The following is an 11504-nucleotide window of genomic DNA, read 5'->3' as shown; positions in this document are numbered from 1 at the left end:
CACACAGCAAGAGCAGAGAGTGAAACACACTCAGTTCAAAGTTTTGGGGTTCAGAAAATGATACCCCACAATAAAGGCATCAGAAGCAGCCTTAGAAGCAAAAATTTTTCTGACTCCTTTTGCTCTCCTGTCTCTGGTCCCACATTCTTCCCTAGACTAGTCACAGAAACTAGAATTCCTCTTTCTCACATCAGGTCCCAGAAATCAGGATCCCTTTTTTATAAAGCCAGCCATAAAACGTTAAAATACTACTCTAGGCCGGGCAAGGTGGCTCACGCCTGTAATCCCAGCACTTTAGGAGGCCGAGGTGGGTGGACCACGAAGTCAGGAGATGGAGACCATCCTGGCTAATATGGTGGAACACCATCTCTACTAAAAATACAAAAAAATTAGCCAGGCGTGGTGGCGGGCGCCTGTAGTCCCAGCTACTCGGGAGGCTGAGGCAGGAGAATGGCGTGAACCCGGTAGGTGGAGCTTGCAGTGAGCCGAGATCACACCACTGCACTCCAGCCTGGGTGACAGAGCGAGACTCCATCTAAAAAATAAATAAATAAATAAAAAATAAAAAAAATTATATATATATATATATATATATATATATATATATATATATATATAAAACTGTAGCATTCTCCCTGTGTTTCTATGTAAAATCTGACCACAAAGAAATTATATGACTCACCCTGTCTGAGTTTAGGTCATAAGACCCCCATTCCAAAGAGGGTCCTATGGAGAGAGGCCAAGAAGAATCTAAGCAGACAGGTCTTACTGGATTTCCCCGTCTAATAGCATTAGATTATACCCTCTTTGTCCAACCATATTCTACACAGCTGTCCATACATTGTTGAAATTAAGCATAAAATGGACTGCCCCCTTATACCTTTGGGTCTTCATTCTGAAGGCTCCCAAGTCACATAAAACTATGATGAAATAAAATCCTTTTCTTCTATTTATCTGCCTTTGTTGGTTGATGTTCAGCAAACCTTCAGAGGACAAAAGGGAAGTTTTTTCTTTGGCCCTACAAAAGTTTACACACTGGGAATATATGGCACAATCAGATCACATTATATGAGGTACAAGGACTAGTTATGGTCTTAAAATGTTTTTTCTTCTTGAAAGAGTTGGCCAGGTGCAGTGGCTCACGCCTGTAATTCCATTAACTTTGGGAGGCCGAGGCAGGTGGATCACCTGAGGTCAGAAGTTCAAGACCAGCCTGGTCAATATGGTGAAACTCTGTCTGTACTAGAAATACAAAAATTAGCCCGGCATGGTGGTGGGTGCCTATAATCCCAGCTACGCAGGAGGCTGAGGCAGAAGAATCGCTTGAACCTGGGAGGTGGAGGTTGAAGTAGCTGAGATAGCACCATTGCACTACAGCCTGGGTAACAAAAGTGAAAACTCCATCTCAGAAAAGAAAGAAAGAAAGAGTGACATCGTGGTACATACATCATCATAGTGCAAAAAGCATCGCACAGATATAAGATGTCCTAGCTACAACTGGACCAGGAAAGTAAGTTAGTTATTTGGCTTTTCGCTTAGGAAGTTAGTGTTTCTCTTTATTTAATCAAAAGATAAAATGTCACCAATGTTTCAAATGAAATGTCATAGACGAGTGATTTGGACTGGACTCAATTCTCACACCTCACAAGGACCAACACACGTCTTTAATCAAAAAAGAGTGATGCTTTAGGTATCTGGCTTGGATGCCTATCAAATGATACTTTAATTTTCTTAAATTAAAAAAAAAAAAAAAAAACAAAAGGCTTCCAAGGCTAGTTTTTCGGTTCTTCATTGCCAATCTTCTTAAAATAAAAATATTGCCAACTGCATGCTGACAAGTGTTCATTCGTAACCAACTAATATTTCCCAAGTTTTGGCAGAAAAGTCATCAGTCATCTAAGTTCATGTAAATGAATACGGTTTCAGTGACTTGAAAAAACTGCTAAAATCAGCATAAACAGTTTGAAGTAAAATAAACTAAATATCAAATAGCTTATCCCTTCAAATTAAAACTTTTCAAGCTTCCTATGTCAGGTGAGCAGGAAGTCCAGTTTTTCCAAGAGGCCTCACCTCAACGTCTACTTCACATTTGTTCTCAGGTAACTCAGTATTTTTCAGTCTGAAGAGGCTGTTCTGCTTCCAAATGCCTTACTGAAAGTGAAGGAAGTAAAAATCTGCTGGTGCACAGGGAAGTCTTAGTGTTCAGGCTCGAATATAGCAGGGCTGGAAACTGGTCTCACAAATCTAAAGGATCTTTTCTCTGATGCTCTGAAGGTAGTTCACATGGCTGCAGAGACCTCAGTACAGGATGCATGGCCCTTGAGTTCCCAAAGGGGCAGTTTTTAAAACTACAGTCCCATCTGCAGCCATTGTTCCTAAACCTAAGAATATCTGCTGTGCCCAGGTGGTTGTGGGCGGGAGGGGACAGCAACACAAACTCTGCTTCCTGACATGATGTCCAGCTCCTCACTCTTCCAACCTTCCCTAAGGAGACTTCCCTCTTGGAGGGAGCAATAGAAAACTTCTTTAGTGATTATGATATATCCTAGGTATTTAAAGAAGGAACACCTATATAGCAGACATTTGGTAAATTCTCACTCAGTGAATGAATTTGTAAATTTCTATTTGGAGCTCTCATTAGCACATCAAAATGAGTATGTTTTAAAGTAAATGTGGCATCTCTGCCCTCAGAGCTGAGCTTTCTCCTGTCTTCCATCTTAACCTACCAAAGGCATTACTGTTTACCCTGCAACACAGGGTCAGCTCTTCGACCTCGTTTCTCTTCTGTCTTCTTTCTTTCTTTATAGTGAATGCATTTCCTACAGAAACAGCCTATAATTCAATTGCCAGTGCTCTTCTCAATTCTCAGTGCTATCACTTTTTTTTTTTGCACTATATTGCTTCTTCCCTAAACCTTTCTAAATTGGCTTGTGGCCTCTCTCTCCACCCTCTACTCACTGTCAGATTAATTTTCCTAAAATCTAACGTTGATCATATAGGAGACCACTGAAAGTATCATATTCACATCACAGCCTACAAAACATTCTCAAACCAACACAGTTGCAAAGTTGTCTCCTTCCGGCCAGGTGCAGTGGCTCATGCCTGTAATTCCAGCACTTTGGGAGGCCAAGGTGGGCGGATCACGAGGTCAGGAGATCGAGATCATCCTGGCTAAGAGAGTGAAACCCCGTCTCTACAAAAAAAAAAAAAAAAAAAAAAAAAAAAAAATTTGCTGGGCGTGGTGGCGGGCGCCTGTAGTCCCAGCTTCATGGGAGGCTGAGGCAGGAGAATGGTGTGAACCTGGGGGGCGGAGCTTGCAGTGAGCCAAGATCGTGCCACTGCACCCCAGCCTGGGTGACAGAGCGAGACTCTGTCTCAAAAAAAAAAAAAGTTGTCTCCTTCCTCTGAACTTTTGTGTTATAATTTCCACCACTCATTGAGTACTTAGCATGTACAGATATGTGTGTGTGTGTGTGTGTATGTGTGTGTATATATATAGATACACCCACATATACATATATGTGTGTGTGTGTGTGTGTGTGTATTCTCTACCCCTAATGTCAGATTTTTAATTAGATTATAAGTGGCTTAAGAGCAGGTATCATTGTAGTTATTCTTTTACTCTCCCACAGTGCCCTACCCAGAGTAGGAATTCAGTAATGCTTTAATTGTTAGATTAGGGAATTTCTTTTCCTTTTATCTTGTAAGAAAAAGATACATCTTTTCTTAGCCTTGTAAACTAGAATGATCAGTAACATTTCACATCCAGAACACATGGCTACTGTAAAAGGAGCCACAGAAGCTAAATTGGCCTTGGACTGTGGAAAAGACAGCTGAATAATGGCAAGGGCTAAGAAACTATTTAACATCCCACTTTCGATAGCAACAGTTTTACAAACAGGAAGAGGCAGCATACAAACTTTAGCAAAGGAGTACCCAAACAGCAAACCCAAAGCAGGAACTAAGAGACCCAATAGAATCACCTCTAGGTTATCTGTTTTTAAGAACATTAATCCCACTGCGAAAGTTAAATAAATTCCTACAAACATTAAAATAAAACTCAGAGGTCTAATTATTCTCTCTAAGAAGCTTGCTTTTTCAGGTATTCTATGCTTGATGACTATTCCAATTGATACCGGTACAAGTATGAAAAGGAGTGTTGACACAATTTTAGAAACAGGAATATGGAATGTACCTGACAACCCTAATATCTTACTGTATATATAAGAATTGACAGGCATCATGATCAAAGCCAAAAATGTTGATGTGCAAGTCATCAAAATGGCCAATGTGAAATCTCCATCTAGAAGCAGAGCAAAGAGATAGCCCCCACCCCCTCCTGGACACGTGCAGGTCATTACAACTCCAAAAGCTTGCGCGTCGCGCAATGCCACAATCTGAGACAAAAGAAATCCACAAAATGGCATCAGAAAAAACTGTGTAACTGCCCCAAGAATTACTGGCAAAGGTCTCTTCCATACTGTTTGAAACACCTGTAATTCAACCTTGCAACCAAATGCACATTTATTCAATAGTATTAGTGGTAATATAAGCATTAGGATATTTCTATCAATAGGCATTGATGCCTGGAGAAGACTGTCCTTTTGTTTGAGCACTTTGACTTTCACATTCTTGATTTCTTCAATGAGTCTTTCTTGCCTACCTTCAGAATCCCAGAGTTGAATAGTCATATTTGTTTCTCCTTCTTCATCTGTCACCAGATTTATGGTAAAGTCTGTAGCATCTGATGAGATCTTCTTGGTCACATTCACCATTTGTAGTATTTTAGGATCTTCTATTTTCACAAAGAGGTGGCTGGAATTAGGCTGTTTATCTTCGTATCTTGAACTTACAATGATGGTTTCTTCAGTCTTTGTGAAAAATAGTATTTCCGTCTTCTCTATATTCAGAAAACCGAGAGATGACATCCTTGCTTCTTCTATAGTCACAAGCAGCAAAAGTAGAACAATAAAAAGTTTTTTTATCATTTTGAAAGCTGACATAAATCATATATGCAAAATCTTTTTTAAAAAATGAAAGAACATTCTTCATGCAGGTGTTCCAGTGACAGTCTGAGGGTGAGTTAGATAACAGTTGTTTTTGCAGGATCAAAGTCCAGTAGGAGGGACTGTTGTACTTTTAAACAAATATATAGCCAGTCTAGGCAGCAACACAACTGGTTTAACTTGTGATTAAGACAATTAAAAAGCCCTGGCATTTAGCAGATTCGATTTATCACAACAGAAATCTAATCTCTTCCTCTTGACTTCCTCATTTCTGCTTATGCAACAAAACAAAACAAACAAACAAAAAAACAAACAACAATAAAAAAACCAGCCCTCTATTTACTTGAATTTAAAGCTTAGGGTCATCATTCGTTAGTTTTCCTGTTTAAAAAAAAAAAAAAAAATTTAAAGCAGTCAGGATAAAGAAATCTGTAATAGATACTGAGGACACCTAGAGTTCAAGTGTTACTATTTTCTTCAATCAAGTCAAAGTCAAATAAATACTCACTGAATGTCTGTTTGCCTAGGGCATGGAGTTGGGAGCTGGCCACCCCATAATAATTAAGCCAGATGCAGTTGCTGCTCCCCTGGAACTTAGTGGGGTGACCCAATATCACAAGTTAGAAAACTGCAGAGTCCAGACACTGGCCTTGGCAGCATCCCTTGGCTGCTAATAGTTTTCCTACATCTCTGAAGGATGATGGAATCTGTCAAGCAAAAGCTGACACTGATTTTTGTATACTTAAGTAGGAAAATAATTTCCTGAATGGTTACCAGATCACTTGGGAACATAGGGAAAGTAGGTAGCTGGTGCCATGGCCAAAGGTACAGGCTGGTTAAGGGACCACAGCTCCTGGATACTTGGACCCTGACGCAATGGGGCAATGGAAAGACACTGGCATTGATTCCAATCTCTTATTCCTTCTTTGTAACACTAGTCTCTGTTCAGTTAGGGGCAAGGGCATTCAACTGACCCAATTTGGTCATATCCCTCGGTTGCCAGGAATGAGAAAAAGCATCAGGCTTTTTGGGTTTCAACCCATAGACTCACACAATTGTACATTTCCCACACAAGGAGTGGGTGTCCTGATGCTAAGCAGCAAACCAACCAACCAACCAAACAACTGTTTACTATTAAGCTTACAGATGTAGTAGTCTCCAAACACATGACCGTTTCAGCAGCTCTTTCATGTAATCATGATGCAATGTGTTCAAGGTAATGCCAGTTCATATTAAGTATTTTAGATCATTTTGTTTTTCAAAAATGTGAAACTGTTTTTGTCATTTTAACGAGTTTTATAAAAGTATACCATTTATGTTGGTTAATCTTTCAAATGCAATAGACCTTAGATCTCATAAATTTTATTAATATGTACCACATTAAGAAAAACAAGATCCACTGTACCAATGGTGAGAATAGGGAATGGGACTGTTCATTGATATTTCAGTTAAAACGTCCCTATTTTAAAATGACAAAAACAAAACAAAAAACAAAAATGTCATAAAACCTAATTTATCTTTACGGTTATGTGACCAAATATCTTGACTCATAACTTTTGTTGCCCAGGTCGAAGATGTGAGTATATCAATTTTTCTTTCCCTTCAGGAATCTATCTGCAACCCTTTTAGTTCTTTGGTTTCTCCAAGCCCTTTCATTTGAAAACTGTGAAGAATAAAGCCTGACAAATTTAGGAAAACTTTGATAATCTATCATTCATCTATATAAGGGTTCTTCAAAATTTTCAAGGAAAATATGTGTTATAAAAAAGTGTGAATTTCAAATTTTTTTTGCACCAGAATAAACTGACTTTTTATAACATGTCTCAACAGGATCTAGTGAGGGACACTAACAAAGATAAGACATTTAGAAAAGAGCTCTTTTATCAGAGAAACATGAATTCTGATAAAATTGAAACAAGAACACACATCGAATTTATGGTGAGGTTTGGGTGGAAGAATGGTGAAATCACTGATGCTTCACGTAAAGGTTATGAGGACAATATCCCAAGGAGATCTGCAGTTTACAAATGGATAACTCATTTTAAGAGACGAGACAATGTTGAAGATGAAGCCAACAGCAGCAGACCATTCACAGCAATTTGTGAAGAAAAAATTAATCTTGTTTGTGCCCTCATTGAAGAGAACCAGCGATTATAGCACAGACAATATCTAATATGGTTTGTCTCTGTGTCCCCACCCAAATCTCGTGTAGAAGTGTAATGAGAGGAAGTGTTGGAGGAGGGACATCTAGGGAGGAGACTGGATCATGTGCATGGTTTCTGATGGTTTAGCACCATCACCCTAGTGCTGTCCCATGATAGCGTTCTCATGAGATCTGGTTGTTTGAAAGTGTGTAGCACCTCCCTCTTCACATGCTGTCTCCTGCTGGCCATGTGAAGATGTGCTTTCTTCCCCTTCTGCCATGATTTTAAGTTTCCTGAGGCTCACAGACATGCTTCCTGTACAGCTTGTGGAACTGTGAATCAAGCTTCTTTTCTTTATACAATACCCACTCTCAGGTAATTCTTTTTTTTTTCTGACCCAGTTTTGCTCTTGTCGCCCAGACTGGAGTGCAGTGGCACTGTCGCGGTTCACTGCACCCTCTGCCTCCCAGGTTCAAGTGATTCTCCTGCCTAAGCCTCGTGAGTACCTGGGATTACAGGCGTTTGCCACCACGCCCAGGAAGGTTTTGTATTTTTAGCAGATACGGGGTGTCACCATGTTGGGTAGGTTTGTCTCGAACTCCTGACCTCAGGTGATCCACCCGCCTTGGCCTCCCAAAGTGCTGGGATTACAGGTATGAGCCACTGTGCCCGACCTCAGGTAGTTCTTTATAGCAGTGCGAGAATGGACTAATGCAATATCCAACACCATAGATGTCTCAGTTGGTTCAGCTTACACAATGTTGACAGAAAAATTAAACTTGAGCAAACTTTCCACTTGATGAGTACTGAAACTATTGCACCCAGATCAGCTACAGACAAGAGTATTTTTGTTCTCTCTGTGGGTTTTCTACTTAAAATTTCAGTTGCCTTTCAATAAAAATTTTAAACAAGTGGGATCAAGATCCTGAAGGATTTCTTCCAAGAACTGTAACAGCAGATGAAACATGGCTTTACCAAAATAATCCTGAAGATAAAGCACAAACAGAGCAATAGCTACCAAGAAGTGGAAGCGGTCCAGTCAAAATAAAAGTGGACTGGACAGTCAAAAGCAAAGGTCATAGCAACTGTTTTTTGGGATGCTCAAAGCATTTTTCTTGTTGACTTTCTGGAGAGCCAAATAACAATAACCTGCTTATTATAATGGTGTTTTGAGGCTGGGTACAGTAGCTTATGCCTGTAGTCTCAGCATTTTTGGAGGCCAAGGCAGGAGGATCCACTGAGGCCAGGAGTTCAAGACCAGTCTGGGCAACATAGCAAAACCTACCTCTACAAAAAGAAAAAAAAAATTATGAGAGTGTTTAGAAACAGGCAAAGTTTTAGCAGAAAAATGCCCAGGTAAGTTTCACCAGAGATTGCTTCTCCACTAGGACAATGCTCCTGCTTATTCCTCTCATCAAACAAGGGCAATTTTGAATTTTGACGGTAAATCATTAGACATCCACTTTAGAGTTCTAATTTGGCTTCTTCTGACTTCTTGTTTCCTAATCTTTAAAAAAAATAACTTCAAAGGGGCACCCATTTTTCTTTAGTTAATAAAAAGACTGCAATAACATGATTAAATATCCAGGACCATCATTTATTGTGGAATGGACTAACTGGATGGTATCATTGCTTACAAAAGTGTCTTAAACTCGATGGAGCTTATGCTGAAAAATAAAGTTTGTGTTTTGTATTTTTATCTGTTTTCTTTTTTGAGAAAGGGTCTCACTTTGTTGCCCAGGTTGGAGTACAGTGGCAAGATCATGGCTCATTGTAGCCTCGACCTCCTGGGCTCCAGTGATCCTGTTGCCTTGGCCTCCCAAAGTTTCAGGATTACAGGTGTGAGCCACCACACTTGGCTTTTTTTTTTTTTTTTTCGAGACGAAGTCTTGCTCTGTCACCCAGGCTGGGGTGCAATGGTATGATCTCAGCTCACTGCAACCTCCACTTCCCGGGTTCATGTGATTCTCTTGTCTCAGCCTCCCAGGTAGCTGGGATTACAGGCGTGCACCACCATACCTGGCTAGTTTTTTGTCTTTTTAGTAGAGATGGGGTTTCACCACATTGGCCAGGCTGGTCTTCAACTCCTGACCTCAAGTGATCCGCCCACCTTAGCCTCCCAAAGTGCTGGGATTACAGGCTTGAGCCACTGTGCCCAGCCCTGGCCTATTTTTATCTTTCAGTTTTTCCATGAACTCTTTGAAGTTCCCTAGCATTTGCTGCCTGATTTTTTAAACTAGAACCCATTTGTATTATATTGTTATTTCCACTACTTACGTAAATTTAAAACACTTTTACTCTCTTTGTGGATTTCCTACTTAAAATTTTGTCTGCAAGCAGGTGGAAAGATGCTAGAGTGGAGTGGGGAGAGTGAATCTTTAAAATTTTTGTAAGCATCCTCAACTGAAAACCCTAATAGAAAGCCTGAGAAAGTTGTCTGCTGAGTAATTTAGAAATAGAGCACTAGAAACTGAGTCTTTTCTTTCTCCCACACCTTGTTCTCTTTAGGAGATGGCTCCAGCTGCAGGCACCAGTCCCAGTACTAAGGATGCTAGCTCCTGTCTCCACCAGACAAGTTTGCTCCACTATCTGGGACCACACCTAACTTACCACCAGTAAGCCTGCTAATATTAATGAGTCCTTCCATCCAGACTGCCTTGCCTTTTTACTATCTAATCATTGATAGGACTTCTTCATTCTCCTTAGGTTTAACTCAAGTCCTGTCAGCCTTACTTCCCCACTTCTCAACCTTGTTATTATTTTTCTGGCATAGTTTTAGTCAACTGCATGACCATGTGTTGATCTTCTTGTATGTGCAAGCAATTGTGATAAACATTACGGTATTAGTTGTCATTAAAACTTATTGGTATCTGGGGATATATTTAAGTGTTATACTTTCTGATAAAAGGGTTATTGGAACATAAGCATATTTATTATCTACTAAATTAGCATCTGCTACACTACTTTGCATATAAGTGCAAGCATAGCACATTTTATGGCGCTCCATTTTATGTTGCATCAGATTAAATCAAATGCAGTCTTTTTTGCTTTGTCACCCCGGCTGGAGTGCAGTGGCACAGTCTCGGCTCACTGAAACCTCCGCCTCCCAGGTTCAAGTGATTCTCCTGCCTCAGCCTCCCCAATATCTGGGATTACAGGTGCCCATCACCACGCCCAGCTAATTTTTGTATTTTTAGTAGTGACGGGGTTTCACCATGTTGGCCAGGCTGGTCTTGAACTCCTGACCTCAAGCGATCTACCCACCTCGGCCTCCCAAGGTGCTGGGATTACAGGTGTGAGCCACCATGCCGGGCCTACCAGAGCCATTTTTCTAATAGCATGCATTTACTTTGTGTATCTGTGTCACAGTCTGGTGATCCTCTCAATATTTCAAACTTTTTCATTATGATTACGTCTGTTATTGTGATCTGCAATTCATGATCTTATACTTGTAGATGTGGTGGAAATGGCAAGAAAACAAGAAGTAGAAGTAGAGTTTGACAATGTGATTGAATTGCTGCAATCTCTTAACAAAAGCTGAATGGATGAGGTGTTGCTTCTTGTGGATGAGCAAAGAGTGGTTTCTTAAGAGGGAATCTCGGACAGACATTGTGGCTCATGCCTGTAATCCCAGCACTTTTGGGGGCTGAGGCGGGCGGATCACCTGAGGTGGCGAGTTTGAGACCAGCCTGACCAACATGGAGAAACCCTATCTCTACTACAAATACAAAATTAGCCAGGCGTGGTGGCACATGCCTGTAATCCCAGCTACTCAGGAGGCTGAGGCAGGAGAATTGCTTGAACCTGGGAGGTGGAGGTTGCAGTGAGCCGAGATCACGCCATTGCGCTCCAACCTGCGCAACAAGAGCAAAACTCCATCTCAGAAAAAATAAATAAATACATAAATAAATAAATAAATAAATAAACAAACAAACAAATAAATAAAATACGAGGGAATCTCCTCCTAGTGAAGATGCTATGAACATTGTTGAAATGATAACAAAAGATTTAGATATTCCATAACCTTAGTTGATAAAGCTGTGGTAGGGTTTAAGAGGATTAACTTCAATTTTGAAAGAAGTTCTACTCAGGAAAAAAATGTTATCAAAAGCATTGCATGCTACACAGAAATTTTCCTGAAAGGAAGAGTCAATCGATGTGGCAAACTTCACTGTGGTCTTGTTTTAAGAAGTTGTCACAGCCACCCCCTTCTTCTGTAATTACCGCCCCAGTCAGTAGCTATTGAAATTAGGCAAGACCCTGCATCAGCAAAAACACTACAAATGGTTGAAGGCTCAGATTATTAGCATTTTTTGTCAATAAAGCATTTTTTATTTAAGGTATATACTTTTTT

The 11504-nt window shown here is 40.2% G+C and overlaps 1 protein-coding gene across 1 annotated transcript; it reads right to left on the bottom strand.

The window, feature by feature from the left end:
* Nucleotides 1-627: 627 nt before the first annotated feature.
* Nucleotides 628-11418, bottom strand: LOC105483510 (solute carrier family 10 member 5). The gene has a single exon (XM_011744397.3). It carries the CDS (start codon nucleotides 5001-5003, stop codon nucleotides 3672-3674), a length of 1332 nt encoding a protein of 443 aa, XP_011742699.2. The 5' UTR covers nucleotides 5004-11418; the 3' UTR covers nucleotides 628-3671.
* Between the last annotated feature and the right edge of the window lie 86 nt (nucleotides 11419-11504).

This window comes from Macaca nemestrina, chromosome 8 (genome assembly GCF_043159975.1).
Source record: "Macaca nemestrina isolate mMacNem1 chromosome 8, mMacNem.hap1, whole genome shotgun sequence".
Taxonomy (NCBI): Eukaryota; Metazoa; Chordata; class Mammalia; order Primates; family Cercopithecidae; genus Macaca; species Macaca nemestrina.
The sequence above is the reverse complement of the archived record's forward strand: the minus strand, read 5'-3'. Positions and strand labels throughout refer to the sequence as shown.

Excerpts from the sequence above, each read along its gene's own strand:
- LOC105483510 (XM_011744397.3), bottom strand. The coding sequence starts at position 5,003 with ATGTCAGCTTTCAAAATGATAAAAAAACTTTTTATTGTTCTACTTTTG.